The sequence below is a fragment of the Cynocephalus volans genome, chromosome 7, assembly GCF_027409185.1.
Source record: "Cynocephalus volans isolate mCynVol1 chromosome 7, mCynVol1.pri, whole genome shotgun sequence".
NCBI classification, from domain to species: Eukaryota; Metazoa; Chordata; class Mammalia; order Dermoptera; family Cynocephalidae; genus Cynocephalus; species Cynocephalus volans.
Window position 1 is genome coordinate 74,659,267 of NC_084466.1, and position 17,960 is coordinate 74,677,226.

The following is a 17,960-nucleotide window of genomic DNA, read 5'->3' on the forward strand; positions in this document are numbered from 1 at the left end:
TGCTCTTCCCTTGCAAAATGGGAGCAAAAGACTTACTGTAAATAGCGAAAGAAGATGACATCAGCTAACATTTGTTGGGAACTAACTGTGACAGGTACTGGTCTAAGCGCTCTACAGTATGGAGTCTCAGAGGTAGGTACTGCTTTTACCCCTATGTTACAGATGCTGAGACACAAACACAAAGAAGTCCATGCCTTGCCCAAGTCATTCACCAGTTAGTGCAGAGACAGTGTTTGACTCAAGTGTGGCTCTGTGGCCTTACTCTTAACTATTCCATTTGTCAGCCTCTGTAAAGTGACCATAAATTACATTTACATTTCTTTGACTTTCTTAAAATGAACTTCTCCCCCAGCCCACCTTGCCCCAAAAGATTATATTTGGCAATATTGTATTGTGTTTCTAATATATTTTTCACCATAATTTACAAATCTAATCTAATTTTGGTGCTAGCGTGTGTGTGGATGCCTGCACATGCATGAATGAGTTTATGCAGAGGCATACATAGAGAAGATGGCTATTTTCGTGAATCCAAAATTGAGCTAGCTTAGGCAGGACTTATCAGTCAGAACTACACTTTCTTCTCTATTCCCCCCTGGGGTAGCAGTATGTAGTTAGGCTGAAGAGTTAACCAATAAATCAAGAAGCCTTAAAAAGTGCTGCTAGAATCACTATTTTATTTGCTCTATAACCAGGTACAAAGGAAAGAAAAGAATCTCAGCACACAGATATGTCTTACCAGGTGCATGGCAGAGCTCCGAGGAGGATGTGGCTCAATAAGCAACTGCGATGGCGTCTGTCCAAAGTTCTGAATCTGTGCCTCCATGGCCTGCGGGGGAAAGAAGAGGACTGTCATACTCAATATGCATCAAAGAGAGAGGTCAATGCACTTTCTGACAATGCAAGTGTATCCCAAGTCAGCCATGAAAAAAGTCCAAAAAATTCACTGGTGCTCTTTTCTCAGGGTGCAGAATCATCCAAGTGTTAGTATTTTGTCGACAAGTTTTGCTTCTCCTTCCAAACATGCTTCAGTTAACCAAGTCACTATTCTTACTTCCAGAAACTGGGGTTAAATCTGGAAAAGCTAACCTGTGAGTACATGCATGCAGCTAACACTGAAGAACATTTTTAACACTAAATAGAACACATATACCTTAATAAAGTCCTTTGTAAGAAGGAATGTATGGGGATCTCTAATGAAATAAGCTTCTGGAATCTTAACGGGGAAAAAAGAGTGAAACATTAAGTCCACCAATGATACAAAGTTAAAATTCACAAAATCACATGTTACAATCAATTCAGAAGGCAATCAGTAAAAAGAGCACTAAGACTTCTGTATAGAAATTAAATATGGCAAAACTTTCATTACAAAAAATATAATTTAGCTTGCTATGCCCTTTTAAGATAAACCTGGAATATTATTTATAAGGTATAAATTCGTTTTTCTCAAATTTTTTTTCTGAAATTTTAGAGAGAACTCACCCAAAAAGGAAAGAATTCTTTGGGTGTCCGGAGCTATACGATATTTCATTAAAGTCTATGCAGATGGAAATATTTGAGACTTTATGACTTCCAAGGAATGAAAACAATTTTAGACCTCAAACTGTCTGGATTGTACAACATACCTTTTAGGTGTGTGTCAAGGAGATAATTGTATAAGAGACTTATTTCTTCTATACATAAATTCTATAGGCAAAATATTTCAATATGTAAGTTAGAATATGTAAGTTAGAAATATTTTAAGTATGTAATTTAAGTCAACAAGTAGAAGCGCAATATTTACTACAATCATTACTCAGTTATCATGATTATTTCTTCCCTAAAATTGTGTGCAATTTGGTTGCACATAAAAGTGAAATACGAAAATCATTGCTGAGTGCTTGAAAGACTGCAGGTAAGTTGGTAGAGGGCTCTTGACACAGCACCACCACTAATCACATCACTATCTACAATTCTCACTTATAAAGTACTTAAATGTAAAAATCTGTCCTCCTAGACTGCATTTCAAGGGAATGTTCATCAATAAAAATGTGAACTTCCAAATTTATTAGCAATATTAAATATGAATGTATCATTACCTGCCATATTTTAGCAACTGCATAAATGGGGCTTTGGTTCTTTTATTTGCAGAGGGAATTGGATGAAATATTAAATCTCCTTAAGTGCCATCCAATTTTAATGTATACATTTATTTGCATGGAGTCCACTGACATGTGAAGTATGGCTATTTAATTAAATTATTTTCACATAGATCCCCTCATACTTTGTCTCTCCAATGCAAGATTTATGATTATAAAAGTGGGGAGAGACCATTTCTGGTTAGGTTCACATTATTAATAATAAACTCTTGAGAATTATTTGGGGGGGAAAAGGCAATAATTTTCTTGGTAAAAAGCTTACCTGGTTAGCAAATATCTGATACCTAGCTTCATATATCATGAACAGCTAAAGTCTCCCTATCAATATATTCTACTGCCTGTGTTTTTACTCCTCCAGAAAAAAGTGCCAGGTGGGGGTTAGAGCTGGGGGTAAAATTAAACCCATTCTAATCTCTAGATCAGTGCCTTGCACTTAGTAGGTAGCCTTTAAATGTTCATTGAAGACGTGAATCAGCAAACATGCTTTGCTTGACTTTGTTTCTGAAAGGGAAGTATTAAAATTATCCTAGAAAATGTTATAAAACTGACATAATTTCCAGGAATCTTCTGTACAGTTCTCTTCAGTGGTTCCCGCCTCTGATTCTTTTTGTACTGAGGCAGAGTACACATCCATATATATTTAAAAGGGCTCCCAAATAACATCAAGATAAAGAGTAAGTTGTGATCAATCTAACCCTTTCAATAAGACAGTCTACTTCCCACATTTAACATTTATTTCTTTTGAGACTAAACTGAATCCCTCTTCCTTGTTATCTATATCACATGCCTTCATGACCCAAAGGCTCTTACTGTGAATTTTATCTTTTAGCTATCTTGTAATCCCTCCTTCCAGTAATTCCTTATCCTCTGATTTGAAAATGTACAGGTCTTTCCAATCTTGAAAAAGCATGCTGTCTCCTCTAAGTTCTATTTCTTGTCATTACCAAATGTTTGAATGGGAAGTAAGCACCTACTTTCTTTCTTCACCTGTCTCCTCCCCACCTCCCACCATGCACACACACTACATTCTGTCCCCCCCCCCACTTTTAGGGGGTCATCAATGGCTTTCTTGTCAGGTACACAGGCCCTGTGCATGGGAGAATTGCTGGTGATATGCAGGACCCATTCTGCAACCTATGAATCTTTACAATTAAGTAGTTGTTCTGAGAGCTACTCCGTGTGTAGGAAAAAAAATCCTTCCCTAATGCTAACCATGGGCGGGGATCTAAATCCTTTACTTCCCAGAGTCCCTAAATCATAATGAATGTCCTCCATATTCTCCAAGTGCATTTACCCCCTTCATTAGGAAATTTAACACACAATTATTCATGTATGTCTGTCTGTTAGCTCAGACTGTGAATCTCTGCAGGTTAAGATTATGACTTAGTCCTAACAGAGGCTTCAAAAATATTTGCTGAATGTAGAAGTGGGGCAATGGCATGGCATTTGTGCAAAACTGAAAGCTAGTCCAGAAAAAGAAAAGCACAGCAGGTGTAGTGGGTTGAATTATGTCCCCCCAGAACTCATTGGAGCTTGAACACAAGCTGAGAATTGAAGACTAAGTAGGAATTAGCTAGTCAACAGCAGGAAAAGATTTTTTGCCATACAGATTTTTTCCTTAATAATTTCCACATATATCAAGTTAAGAAAAACTATTTAGAGCTAATTAGAGGATGGATTCTTTCTATATTATCAGAAATGATTTTAAAAAATTTCTACATATTTCTATTTCTCTACATATTGTTCTGCATGAGCCAGAGATTTAATGTTAGCTTTATCTATTTATAAAGCATATCTTTACTGAGTACCTACTACATACCAGATACCATTCAAGATATTTGTGATAATCATCAAACAAAGCAGACAAATACCCCTGCCCTCGCAGAGCTTATATTCAGCCACAGGTCACACACTGGCATCCCATGGGCTAGATTCAGCTCACAGACATGGTTTCTATTTAAGCCAACACAGGTTAGGAAATTTCATACAATAAATTGGACATTTTGGCTTCTTGGAAAAAAAAAAAAAAAAAAGATCTGGCAATACCACGTTAGCATACCTGTACAGCAACACTCATCCAGGGCCAAGGCACAGCTGCCCTCTTGTAACGCTCACCATTCACGCGACCCACCCGGGCACTGCCTTGGCCTGCTTCACTTATTTATTCCGTCTGCTTCCTACAGACTTTGGGGTTCGTGAGTCCTTTTAAAAATCTAATAGCCAAAACTTTAATTTGCATTAAAAAAATCCTATTGCTTTATGCATCTATTGCCCTTTCCAGTGAAGAATGAACTAGCATTGCATACATGAGCTCATGACTATGTGTAATGTGTATGAAAAAGACTAAAATGTTGGAAATAAGTCTGTCATTCTAACTTCATTGAATCTGAGATGTTATCCATTTATTATAAGCATCATTACTTTACATACTCTTAAGAAGTAAAAAACACTGCCAATTAAACTACGACACACCATTGGCTGACTGTAAGACGCATCATGATGTGGAGTGTTGAGACATGAAAATGACATGCATCTTAGAATCAATAAATTATTGTAACTTTTTACATATAATAAACAGTGATATAATGAGTCTTACATATTTCATACACATCTAGCATGTGTAATAGGCTTAAACCACAAGGTTGTTCAAAACAAGTGTGAGAGCTCCCTGGTTAGCTCTGTTGGTTAGAGCGTGGTGCTGATAACACCAAGGTCCAGGCTTCAATCCTTGTATCGGCCAGCAGGAAAAAAATGTGATTGACAAAACCTTTGGTGTTTTACAAATATGAAAAACATGCATCCACTGTTAACAACCCTTTGGTGGGATAACATGAAAACACTTGTATGGATTGGCTTATAATTAAATAATAACATTCTTTTGTAGGTCTTTATAATCACCAAATTTGGCATCTTAGACTTAAACTTCTTATGGGCACCCATTTTTATTTATTTATTAATTTTTTTAAGGTTTAAGAAAGATAAAATACAGTAATCTTAAGTGTATAGCTTGATGACTGTATGTGTATGTATGTATGTGTGTGTGTGTATGCATACATTTTTTCCCCCTCTTTCGCCCACCACCCAGATCAAGACAGAAGATTGTGGAATGGAATGGGAAGCTTCCATATCTTGATGGTTACATGACAGTACTGTACTCATATGTATTGGTAACCTCATGCCCCTCCCAGCCAATTACTTCCACTACCCACATCCTGTCAAGCCAATCACTGTTTATTACCATGGATTATTTTTTCTGTTCTTGAAGTTCTGAAAAATGGAATTATAGAATACATATTTTCTGTGTCTGCTTTTTGGGGGGATCAATTATAATGTCTGCAAGATTCATTCTTGGTGTTGTGTGTATCAGTAGTTCTTTTCTTGCTGTGTAGTATTATTCCATTGTATTAATCTACTACAATTTATCAATCCTCCTGTTGATGGATATTTGGGTTGTTAACAGTTTTAGGTTATTATGAATAAAATTGCTCACAAAATTTTTGTACATGCATTTCAATGGAGGTAAGCAGCCATTTTTGCTGAGTGTACACCCAGATAAGGGATTACTGAGTCACAGCGTAGAAATATATTGAGTTTTACTGTCAAACTGTTCTCCAAAGTGGCTGCATTGATTTTGTGTATTTATTTGTCTGTAAGTATTCATGAATGCAAAACGTAATGGTCAAAGCTGTAAATAAAGTAATGATTTAGACTGTTTGGTCTTTTAGGGTACTGATATGCTGAAACTCCTACTTATTCAAACTCGAAGTGGCATACCACTTTATTTCTTCACCAGGAATTGTCCAGACAGGAATGAAAATTAAGTTCATTTCTTAAGAGTTTTAAATTTTAATTATTTTATAGATTCTTACTTATTTTTATAAAAATTATTTTGTTGAATATTTATTGAGCAGTCATTGTGTGCTTAGCATTTATTTTTCTCCTCAGCTAAGACCATCAAAATTGGTACACTTGACACCTTGAGGAAGTTCTAAAACATGGAATTCTGCAGGGGTAGGCAGAGTAGTAAAGGGAAATGTGAACCAAGTTATGTGCTGGTGAACAAAATAAGTAAATTTAAACAGAATATATGATTTTCAGATTTCATACACATCTGAGACACATAACTCAATTTTACCTGCTTATCTGGTGTATAAAGCTCCCATTAAGGAAAGTTCCCTTAGGGACACTTTCCCTTTTGTCCCCTCCCTACTTCCTGATTATCCCCTTCCTTAGTCTTGTTAGGCTCTCCTTAGTAAAATCCTCCAGGACCCACCTACCAAGTTATGAAATTACCCACATCCTCATCCAGGTCTCCTTTTTTCTTACTTATTCTTCACAGCTCTCTCTAGTCTTTTATCTTCTCCTCTAAGGTCAGGGCCACTGTGCATGGCTGTGTTGCCTACGCCTTGTACAAAGGTGCCCAGTTGAGGGACAAATGAGAGATAGAATCTACTTCAATTTCCAGAGGAAGGAGCACCTTTTGTAATTCATCCACTTAAAGAGGGTGTCTTCTTAAATGTGCACAAAGGCTATGTGTATTAGCTATGGTGTGACATGTGCCTCATGCCTTTGAACTTCTGCACCTGTTACTTAATTGGTTTCTTTCATTATTCTCTTCCTTCCAAGAAAGTTCTGCCTCTTCTGTGAGTAAAGATATATACGAGGAAATAAATATGCTGTGTGATGTGTATAATATGTATGCCTAGAATTAAATAAGTCGTAATTCAGGAGTCATACTTTCTCTGGTATGTGGTAGGTAAAAACTTCAGTTAATCTTGTCTTTCCACAATGCAAGTAAATATAACCCAGATACATTTTTCTCCTATCTTTACAACTTCTAGTCTTTTTTTGGGTAAATGTAATTTAGTATTATCTTTCAGGTGAAATGCCATCAGGTCTAGAGTGTTATGAAAAACAGGATGAGGGAGCTAATAATATAGGCTCTCAAATGACCTACCTCTTCCATTCCCTTGGTTTGTGTGAGTTTTTAAATTGTTTTCCAAAAAAATCAGCATTTTATAAAGTACTACAGGTTATGCTATTTGCAATGCAAAATATCAGACTATGTCCAAATAAGCTGTAAATTCACTGACAATTTTCAGAAAATCCAAGAAAAAAGTAGGAAAAGTGGTTCCCAGTGGTTATTGCGAACATAGAATAAGATTTTCAAAAAGTTTCCTTAGTATTGTGTTTATCTCCCTGTACAGCTCTTACTTACAATGCTTTTACTTTAATGCTTGAAAATAGATATTCTTTTTTTAACCAGAAAATATAAATTTGACACACAATAAAAATACGTGTGTGATTTACATCATCCTTCTGTTCCACTTGCAATTCTACCAATAGCAAATAGGGAAAAATAAACAAAAACAAGGGAATTTTGTAAAGTCTAAAATGATAAAGGGAAAGGTTTTAATGGCAGACTGTATTTTAACTGATAAGCTTTTGCTTCTGGTTTATTGTTATAATAAAGCAAGATCATACAAAGCATTACTTTTTAATGCTGGGAAAACAGGAGCAAAATAAATCCAGCAAATAATATCTGCACTTTATTTTTTCTTGATTTATAAACATTAAATTATATAAAAAATTAAAATACTATTTTATGTTCAGCTGCTTCTAGTTTTTCACAGAAACCACAAAATAGAAGAACAAATATTTTTCCTTTTGTTTTATCAATCAACTGCATTAAGGCTAAATCTATTCCAGCAAAATTATTAGAATATTTAAGCAAATGTTTGGTAACTCAAGTAAAAGAGGACCACATTTGCTTTGACTAGTAGATTATGTTGGACAATATCTGAGGAGGGTATTCTGATTTGTTCAGTTACCTGCCTTAGTTCCTGGCTTCATTCTTTTAGTGTAAACCTAAACAGAACAAAGAGGAGACTTATCTTCCTGCTGATTCCTATTTCCTCCTTGGAATGATGAATATGATGAAATTGTGTAATTGACTTAAGAAACGAATGTGAAAAAAAAAGCACCATTTCCTCCAAATAGAAAATGCTCCACCTGGAATATTTGCTCTTCAAATCAGGGCAGTGCCATAGCGGTGAGCTCACTCAGTTTTTCTATGTAAAATAAGTGTTAAGTCAACTCAGGAAGAGTGCATTTATTTTAATGTGGTCGGTAGTGGCTGACCTACCCTGGATGCCTTAAACAGGTCTGCTCAGCCTAGAGAAGTGAACACCCAGCAGGAACAGACGGGTGAGCTGGACACCTTCCCTGGCGTTGGGCCTAGGGAGTTGAGCCCTTCTAGGAGTTGGGCCTCCATGGACCTCATCACCATGCTCTCTTGCTTTCTCCCTTCCCACTGCATTCAGCCAATGGCACAACTCAGGACAGGAGACAGGAGGGTGAGGTATTTATTTCATGCTCCCTCCTTGCCAAGTCCCAGTTTTGCAGTGGTTGGGTTGCATTCCCCTACTTAAGACCACAGCTCTTGCTGAGTGACTGCTTCTCTTGCCAGGTTCCAGTAATGGCCCCCTGTCCTTGTCTCCTAAGGCCTAAGGGTGGTAACGCCTAGGTGCTTCACCTTCCCTTGTTCATCCACTTTATCCTGCCATACTGTCCTAACTAGGACCATTATTTTTATTTATTTATTTATTTATTTATTTATTTATTTATTTTTGTCTTTTTCGTGACCGGCACTCAGCCAGTGAGCGCACTGGCCATTCCTATATGGGATCCGAACCCGCGGCCGGGAGCGTTGCCGCGCTCCCAGCGTAGCACTCTACCAAGTGCGCCACGAGCTCGGCCCCTAACTAGGACCATTATTAAACTCTCCTCATTATCCTTTTAAAAGAAAAGTAATTATGATAAAATGCACATAGTATAAAATTTACCATCTTAACTATTTTTAAGTGTATAGTACATTCACCTTCAATAGTGTTAATAAGTACAATTCACACTGTTTTATAACCAATCTCAATCTCCAGAAATCTTTTCTTCTTGCAAAACTAAAACTCTATAACCATGAAACAAAAGCTTTCCACTCTCCCCTTCCCCCAGCCTCTGGCAATCACCATTTTAGTTTCTGTGTCTACGAATTTGACTATTCAGGATAATTCATATAAGTGGAGTCACACAGTATGTCTTTTTGTGACTGGCTCTTTTCAGTTGGCATTAATGTCCTCAAGGTTCATCCCTGTTACAGCATGTATCAGAATTTCCTTCCTTTTTAAGACTGACTAATATTGCATTGTATGTATAGACCACACTTTGTTTATTCATTCATCCATCAATGGACACTTGAGTTACTTCTACCTTCTAGCTATAGTGAATAATGCTGCTATGAACATGGGTGTACTGATGTCTCTTTGAACCCTTTTTTCAATTCCCTGGCTATATACCCAGAAGTGGAATTGCTGGATCATATGATAATTCTATTTTTAATTTTTTAAAGAATGTCATACTGTTTTCCATAGCAGCCATAGCAGCTATACCACTTTACACTCTCACCAACAGTGCATGAAGGTTCCAATTTCTCCACATCCTTATCAATTGTTATTTTCTGTTTTTTGTTTGTTTGTTTTTGTTTTTGTTTTTTGGGAGGAGTAGCCAACCTAACCGGTGCGAGGTGATATCTCGGTGTGGCTTTGATGTGTATTCGCCTTGTGATTAGTGATGTGGACCATCTTTTCATGAGCTTGCTGGCCATCTGTATATCTCCTCTGGAATCTTCATTATCCCCTCGACAGGGGAACATGCTGAAATCCTGACTGATACAAAGAGGACTGGTATTCAGGAAAACAAATGAGAGAAATGCCAGTTACCTTTTGCTTCATGTCTGGGTAGGACTGACCAAAATAAGATCATATCCAAGGAAGAGACATTTTCATTGAGGACTTAGAATGTTTTAGGGATAAACACTACTATAAGCTTCTTGGGACAGACTGTAGAGTCTTTTCCCAATTTGTACTTGTTGATCTTCCTGGAAGCAAGGATTCTGGCAGATGATCTCCTAAGGATTCTTCCAGCTTTTTGGTTTTTTGCTCACTTTTGGATTGATCATTAAATAGCATGTAAGTAGAGAGCTCAACCCAGAAATGTTTAACCGTATGTGAGAAAAATCAGCACAACATCTCTGCCAAATTCTCCCTCATTGATTGAGTTTAATATAAAGTAAACTCTATGCCGGCTGATCCAAGAGGTAGAGGAGAGGGGGGAGAAGGAGATGAGGGGACGTGGTGGTGCACGAGGAGGAATGAGCGAGAAGTAGTAGTACAGGGGGTGACCTTGATAAGTTCACCTGGAGTGTCTAATCATGGGAAAAATAAATAAAATAAAAGCTGAAATCAAGTTGCTCAGTGTGTGGAATGACATCAAGACAAAGGTTCACCAGGTGGTGGTATAAATATTCCAGAATGAAATCATACACTTCTATTAAACCAAATTCAGATTAAAAATATTATTGCATATATTCAGCAGAACAAAATGTTCTTTGATTTTGACATAAATGAGAAACAATAATTTAGATGTGCTATACTGAAACTTCAAATGGCTTTAAATAAGCTCATTATCAATATGTTTAGAACCTTTAAAAATGAGTCCTAAACATCTAACTGAAATGCTTAGGTACTTAGATTGAGTAATATCTTCTTCAACAAACTGAAGCATGCAATGTGTTTTGAATAATTGTTAATTTATGCCAAGGTAACAACTGTGTAATATAACTGAAATCTATGTCAACAGAAGATAAGGATGTCCCTCCAGCTATTTCTATTACAAACAGCAGGCTGCAATTTTCACCCTTCTTCCCTTGAGTAAAATACGACTTTAGATGCTTGTGAAAGCATTGCTGTTAATTTCTGAAAATCAATAATTAGCACTTCCCCACACCACACAATAAAAATAACACAAAGAGAAGGAAAAAAGCATGTCACATAAATGACATACATTCAGCTTTGACTAGATGCATCACTTATGCTTTTCTAGTGAACAATTGATGACTATGGACCAGCTAAGGACTGCAGTAATTACAAAAAAAAAAAAAAAAAAAAAAAAGATAAACCTAAATTAAAGATTTATTCACTAATCAAAATTAAATGTGTCATTAATTTCCATGATAATAATTTCTATCACTTTATTCAATGAATCTTCCCAATGCTAAGCCTTATTGCTATGGAAGAGAAACACATAATAACTATATTTGAACCTGTACCCTTATTAGTTTTAAGGATCATACTATTCTTGTTCCTGAAAGCATCCCTAAAGAACACCTAATGTGTATTTCCACTCCAATAATTAAAATGTAGGGGTTTTTCTATTTTAACTTGGCTTTTGAATTTGTTAAAATTTTCACTCTGCAAAACTTCCATTTACTGTAGGGGGGAAATTAGGATGGTTTAAAAAAATCTTTATCAGCCATTTTGTTGATCATTTGTTGCTATCGCTTCTCAGAATAACTGTCCAGGACAGGAACCCTGAGCATCCCTGTGTGAAGACAATCAGGCAGTGTGGCACTTATCAATGCACAAGATTGTGCCACAGCTCATTCAGGCAGATCCAGAGTGTTGCTGTCCCTCACCATATCAAGGAAAAAAGTCAGAAATGGGGGAAAGAAAAGCCCAGGGATAACAAATCCACAGAAAGAATAAGCAGTGATTGCAGAGGCCATCAAAGTTGTCACTAGAATATCTTCATTAACATCATCAGGATGAAAAGTGTGTTAATTTTTTTCCTGATAAATTTTATGAGTTCATCTTCTCAGGAAAGCCAGCATTGCAGCTGTTCTGGTTAAAGACACATCTGTCTTGGTGGTTCTTGACAGCCCTACCATGTCAATTCTCTGTGGTAGCAAGGAATATTTCAGCAAGAAAATAAAGTAAAAACTGAAGTGATCTAGTTTACTTCCTATGGGCATATTTTCACCACCGCAGATCCAAAGGGATGCTTTATTATCCCTGTCAGATCAAAAAAAGAGATAAAAGGAGCAAATATAATCTAAAAAGACCAAGAAATATCAGTAACAGAAAATAAGACTAAAAATACTACCTTTTTAATGACTGTGGGTAATTTTAAAGTGTACTTAATATTTTAATATCTCCAGCATAAATACGTAAATGTGTATATCTATAAATAAATAAGTATTGCATGGCCCATATATTCTAAAACCTGACAGTCAAACAGCCCTTTAGGACAGGCTTATGTGTATATCTCTCACTGTCAAAGAGGAGTCATTTAAATCATGTTTCTGTTTGGCGATGTCGACTGTAGGTGTGATGACGAGTATTATGACAAGCTCAGAACTTAGTGTCTTGTTAATAATTTGTCTGGTGTGAGCTTACAGCTGCTGTTGGAATGCTGACTCCATTTTATTTTCTTGCTGAACGGGTACAACTTTAATCCTCAGTACTACAGTTCTGCTAATTGATTTGATAATACAAATGAAAAACTAATAACACCAAAATAAACCTTTTAAAAAATATAAATAATAATCAAAGATAGAAATGCTAATATTAATTTAGATCAAGACAAAGAAACTATTACAGGCAACAAATGCGCTGCAATTAGGCTGTCTATAGATTTTTGGCAACTGCTAAAAAATGTAAAAAACAATTATTTCTTTTAACTAAATGATAATAAAGACACTAATTCTATCTGTTGCTATGATAAATGTTTTTGACTAAACTGACAATTTTGGTATCATATATAGAGAAATAAATAATTAAAACAAAAGTTCTGCCAAGAAACTTCATCTAATTATGCTTTTAGGTAATAATCAATGTCGGTGTAGTGCTTTACAGTTTACAAAGTATTTTCACATATCTTTTCTCCTATGAAGTTAGGTATCATTTCTGTCATCATTTTCTAGGTGAGAAAACACAGGTACATAAAAGTTAACTAACTCAATGTCACTCAAATACTAATGGTGGGGCCTACTCCATACCATATAATCATTTTTTGAGGCAGACAGGCTTGAATAGTTATGTCTATGATCATAAGTATGATAATTTCTTAAAACAATTTTAGAATATTTTTCACTCATAAAAGTACAGTAAAAATTTTTTTGTGGCATTCTTTGATTAGTAATCTCAACTAACCAGCCATTACAGCATAATTCCATAGTGCCTTTGGAACCATCAAAAACTGAGAAAACTATGTTTTTCTGAGAAGTGATTAGAACTAATAATCAACAAAATGGCTAATAAAGTTTTCTTAAAATGACCTTAATTTTTCTGCTATAATGACTGTAAGTTTTACTCTGGCTCAGGGATCAGGAGATCTCACCCAAGTGTTGGCTCTGACGTTATACAGATGAGTGTGCTTGGAAAAAGTATTTACTAAGAGTGTTAGGCTAGATTAATGGTTTTTAACTGAGAATGTATGTGAAATTTCTGGAGATAATGTTTTCAAAATAAACCTGCTTGAAGCCTCTCCCTGAACGTTCCAAAATGCTCAAGAGATGAGGAGGATATAAGGGTACTTCAAAAAGTTCATGGAAAAATGGAATTAGAAGATAATATGACTCTTTCCATGAACTTTTTAAGACCCCTCAAATTAACTGGGTAAGATGGGTATGGCAGGTATATTTAGAGGGGGTGGGGATGCAGATGAAATGAGTTAAAATTTTTGAAATTGGGTGATAAGTACGTGGGGGTTCATTATATCATTCTCTCTACTTTTGTAGGGAAAAAAAGCTTTCCTAATGATTCTAACACACACTTTGAAGAGCAGTGCATCTTAAATTGTCTCAAACAAATCACCTGGGGATCTCATGAAATGCAAATTTTGATTTAGTAGGTCAGGGAAGCCTGAGAGTCTGAAATTCTAATGAGTTCCAAGTGATGCTGATACTGCTGGGCTATGGACCACATCTGAGTAGCAAGGAGTTAAAAAAACCACGGGACTAGATGATTACTGATTAGAATAACCTATTTCCTAAGCAGGTCATAGGATGAAGTTTTTGGCCATCATTTAGTATATAAATATAAAAGCAAAATATAAATATAAAAAATAAAGCAAATCACACAATTTTTATTAATATGTAAAAATAGATAAGAAAGAATGCTCATTATCATGCTTGAAAACCACTGCTCAAATATCAGTTGAGTTCATCTATGAAAAAAAGTGCCCAGAAGATTAGGATGTAAATAAGCCAAGAATTAAGACGATTTAAATAATATCTACTATCCAACAGATCTAGTGTTTACATATTAAGAAGAGCTTTGTAGCAGAACTGTACTGTCATGTTTCTGCCCAGAGGCTGTCACGATAAAGTTTATTATCAATTACTGCTTTACAAGTATAAAATAAGTTAAGCTGTCAAAATTTTTTCAGCCAGAGATCCTAAGCTGTCAAAGAATGTCAATTTTTAATCTGACATAGAGAAGAAAATTATCTGTTATTCTGACCTCTAATTTCTTGACATTTTAATGCCATAATTGCTGTGGTTAGTGCTGCTTCATGATTTCACCTGTCAAGGAAAAATGAATCAATAACCTTAAGCCATTTCTGAAATTTTAGTACTAACTTCAAAGCTCAAAATTACAGGCAGATTGTAGAAGGTTTTTTTTTTTTTTTTTTTTTTTTTTTTAACAAAGGGGACATATATAGACATATATTAAATATAACTTTTTAAAAATCAGTGTTTAATTTAAGCATTAAAAAAAACCCCATCCTCCTTAGACTAGCTGGAGTTTAGTATAACTACAACTAGCCTTCCTTTGGTTAAATCTATGTGGCAATCCTTGCAATTAAAAATTATTAAGATAAACTAAGGACTGTATGAAGCTTGATAAAAGGGTTAACATTTTGAACTCTGTGTTTTCCAGGAGTCTGTGTCTGAACATTCAGGAGGAGATGAACTCTTTGAAACCACAGTAGAGCAACACTGATGTTTTAAAAAAGGCATTGTGCTTCCCAGAGGGTCTACTCGCAGGGGTCATGTATAGGTAAGGGGGCATATTCACCAAATAATGAAAATGCTATATACTTCATTCCACTTATCTACAGGGTTGTTTCTTGGGGCAGTAGATGCTAAGTGCTTTTATGCTGGGAAACATGTTATATATTATTCCTCCTTTATAGAGAGAGCAACTGCGGTAGAGTGAGATTCAATAACTTGGCTACATTTAGCTAGCTCACAGGATTCAGGTGGGTTCTTATCCATTTGAGGGCACTAATCTTCAAGTTCTTAAATGTTAGTACAGAATTTTTTGTGAATATGTTAGGTTCTAACTGTCTAATTAACATGAACTTTAATGGGAATGTGTTAGAAGGGGTAATGGTGGGGAGTGGGAGAGGGGAAATTAGCTCATATTCCTTGAAATCATTTAATCTGTTATGTCTACACCATGCTCAATAGTTTCCTAGTGGTCTCAAGGAGATAAAGTAGCTTCCTAAGCAATCCTGAGTTGACGTAGGCCCACAGGGGCAGGGCCAACATCTCTGCTGGTGTGAGCTCCAGGCCTAGGCAGGCTGTGGGGGAGGAGGTTAACAGTCTCCCAGACACATGCTCCCTCATGTCTAATATTCAAAGAACTGACATAGAGTTATTGGGTCAAGGAAGTGGGTAAGGGGTTTGTGGAGGAAGTACACACAGTATGGTTCTGGGAGTCTCTTTGATGGCACCTCAGTGTCTGGCATTATGTGCTCATAAGGAGAACGCTGGAAGGAGACCTGAGCTAAGGCACCCTAACATTAGAAGTCTGCGTCATTATGAGGTAAGAAGCTGTAATATACTGTTCAGAGCATCTATATAATAAGCAAACATGTAGCTGAATCATTCCTACCCCACAAAAATAATTATACATTTTCATATAATGTTTCATTAGGAAGTCCTACAGTTTGATAATTAAGGCCTATACATATTTGGTCTTTTCACTGTCCAAAGCAATGGTATAAGCTTGTAGAAGCAGGTATTTTTATGAGTCAAACAATACATACTATATCCATGGCTCAATTCTAATTCCAATTTCTTTTTATTCTTTCATTTATCTCTTTTTTTCTAGCTTCATTTAAATACAAAGTAACTGCTATTTTTTTCTGTCAATTTTAATGCTGCTTTGCATTTTCATCATGTTCAAGATGCTTAATATATTTTTATTTTGCCCAGTAGGATTAAATTGCAACTTTTTTCTAAAGACAGAATTTTATTATAATGAATAAAAAATTATAATAAAATATCCAGGAGCAAAAATGTCTATGATATTTAAAAGTCAAAAAACAATCTGGAGTTGGTCTCATAAGGATGAACTATTCCAATCACTTTCTTTTTTCTAATCCTAAAAGGTATTGGTTCTTAAAGAAAAATTTAGTTTATGTGGAAGTTATAGAACAGACATGTGTTAAACAAAGGTGTATAGTTAAGAGAATAATTAAGCTCAGAATTATCTCTTACCAGATAATCTGACTACAGTTTATACACAACTGGGGATACTAAATTAGGCTAGTGTAAGGGTTTGTAAAGGAAATCCATTATTTCACCTACAGGTTTCACACTACTGAGCTTCTCTCTCATTCATTCATTCTCTGTCTGTATCTTTTTCTCTAGGCTTCAGGCAATAATTCTATTGCTTTGTTCATACAATATGGTACAGTATTGCCCCTAACAACATGATTGCAGTGTGTTTTCTGAGTATTTAGCCTAAGGGTCCAATGATCAATGATCATGAGGCTCTTCTCTGCTTGTAGCCATACAAATGGAGTTGTTTTGATTTTATAGAGGTACACAGGAAATAACTTTATGGATGCAATTTTTTTAGAAGACCTTCATTTCCCAAATCTACATGTTTTCTGCCTCTAAAATAAAAAATAAAAAAATAAAAAAACCATTCCACTGCCTGGAAATGTAGAAATGATGACCTGTTTGCATACGGCAGATGGCAGATATCTGGTGAATGGAAGACTGGGTATAGCTTCCTTGCAGCAATGCTTATGCAGCAGCTGCTGCATCTTCACTCTTTTCACCCATCTGAAACCATCTTGTGCAAGGTGAAAGTGACTTAAGTAATATTTTATATGAATATTTTCACTGAAAATACTTATACACACATACTATAGTATATAATTCCCAACTGCTAGCTATAAACATTTCAGGTTGAGAACATATGCGAATAAAATTTGTAAGTCCATCTCTGAAGAGTATTCAAAAAGTTCATGGAAAGACTGTACCATCTTTTAATTCTATTTTTCCATGACCTTTTCGAAGTACTCTCATATTTCATTGAAGTATTTTTTTTTTTTTTGAGTATTCTGTTTAGAACATTGAAATTTTTCTTGTATTTTTTAGAAAACTCACACTGGCAGATTATTTTACTGTGAACTATTCATATTTAAATATTCAACTACGTTTCATTGATTAATAACACACATAATGCATTAAGCATTTTAATGAAGATTCTAAAGTACAACAAATAAAATAGGGATATGAAAGTGCATTTAAAATGTCTGCAATTCAAAAAAGAACAAACATGCTGGTCTCATTACTTGTTTTGGAAATGTACGCATTTTCCCACATTTGTCAAGAATCTGAAATTTAAAGTTTTATAAAAAGTTATGTCGAAGGAAAATTTACACAGAAAGAGATGAAAGGTCAAATTCGTGTTTGAGAGATGACAACTTTTTGGAATAATATGGGAATTAACACTTACCTCCCTGAGCACATGATCAGTGATACTATCCAGGTTCACAGAACCTTCATAGGTCAAGTAGTGAAAAACGTTCAGAGCACGGACTGCTTCTGGTCCTCGCTGTTTGTAGCCAAATATAAGGTCGATCCACTGATGGAGTTGGCAAGAAACAAATTCACTTTCCAGGGCCTGAAATGAGTCCAGAAAGAAAAGAGACTGTACAAACATAGCAAAGCTCCATCTCTTTCTC

At 35.6% G+C, this 17,960-nt stretch overlaps 1 protein-coding gene across 1 annotated transcript in view; it reads right to left on the reverse strand.

Annotated features, from left to right (window-relative positions):
• NBEA (neurobeachin) overlaps nucleotides 1-17,960 on the reverse strand; it is a 657,479-nt gene that overhangs the window by 24,263 nt on the left and 615,256 nt on the right. The window contains exons 48-50 of the mRNA XM_063101747.1: nucleotides 17,732-17,899; nucleotides 1,151-1,213; nucleotides 737-826 (exon numbers count right to left, since the gene is read on the reverse strand). Of these exons, the coding sequence (XP_062957817.1) occupies nucleotides 737-826; nucleotides 1,151-1,213; nucleotides 17,732-17,899 (321 nt within the window). The remainder of the gene's footprint in view (nucleotides 1-736; nucleotides 827-1,150; nucleotides 1,214-17,731; nucleotides 17,900-17,960) is intronic.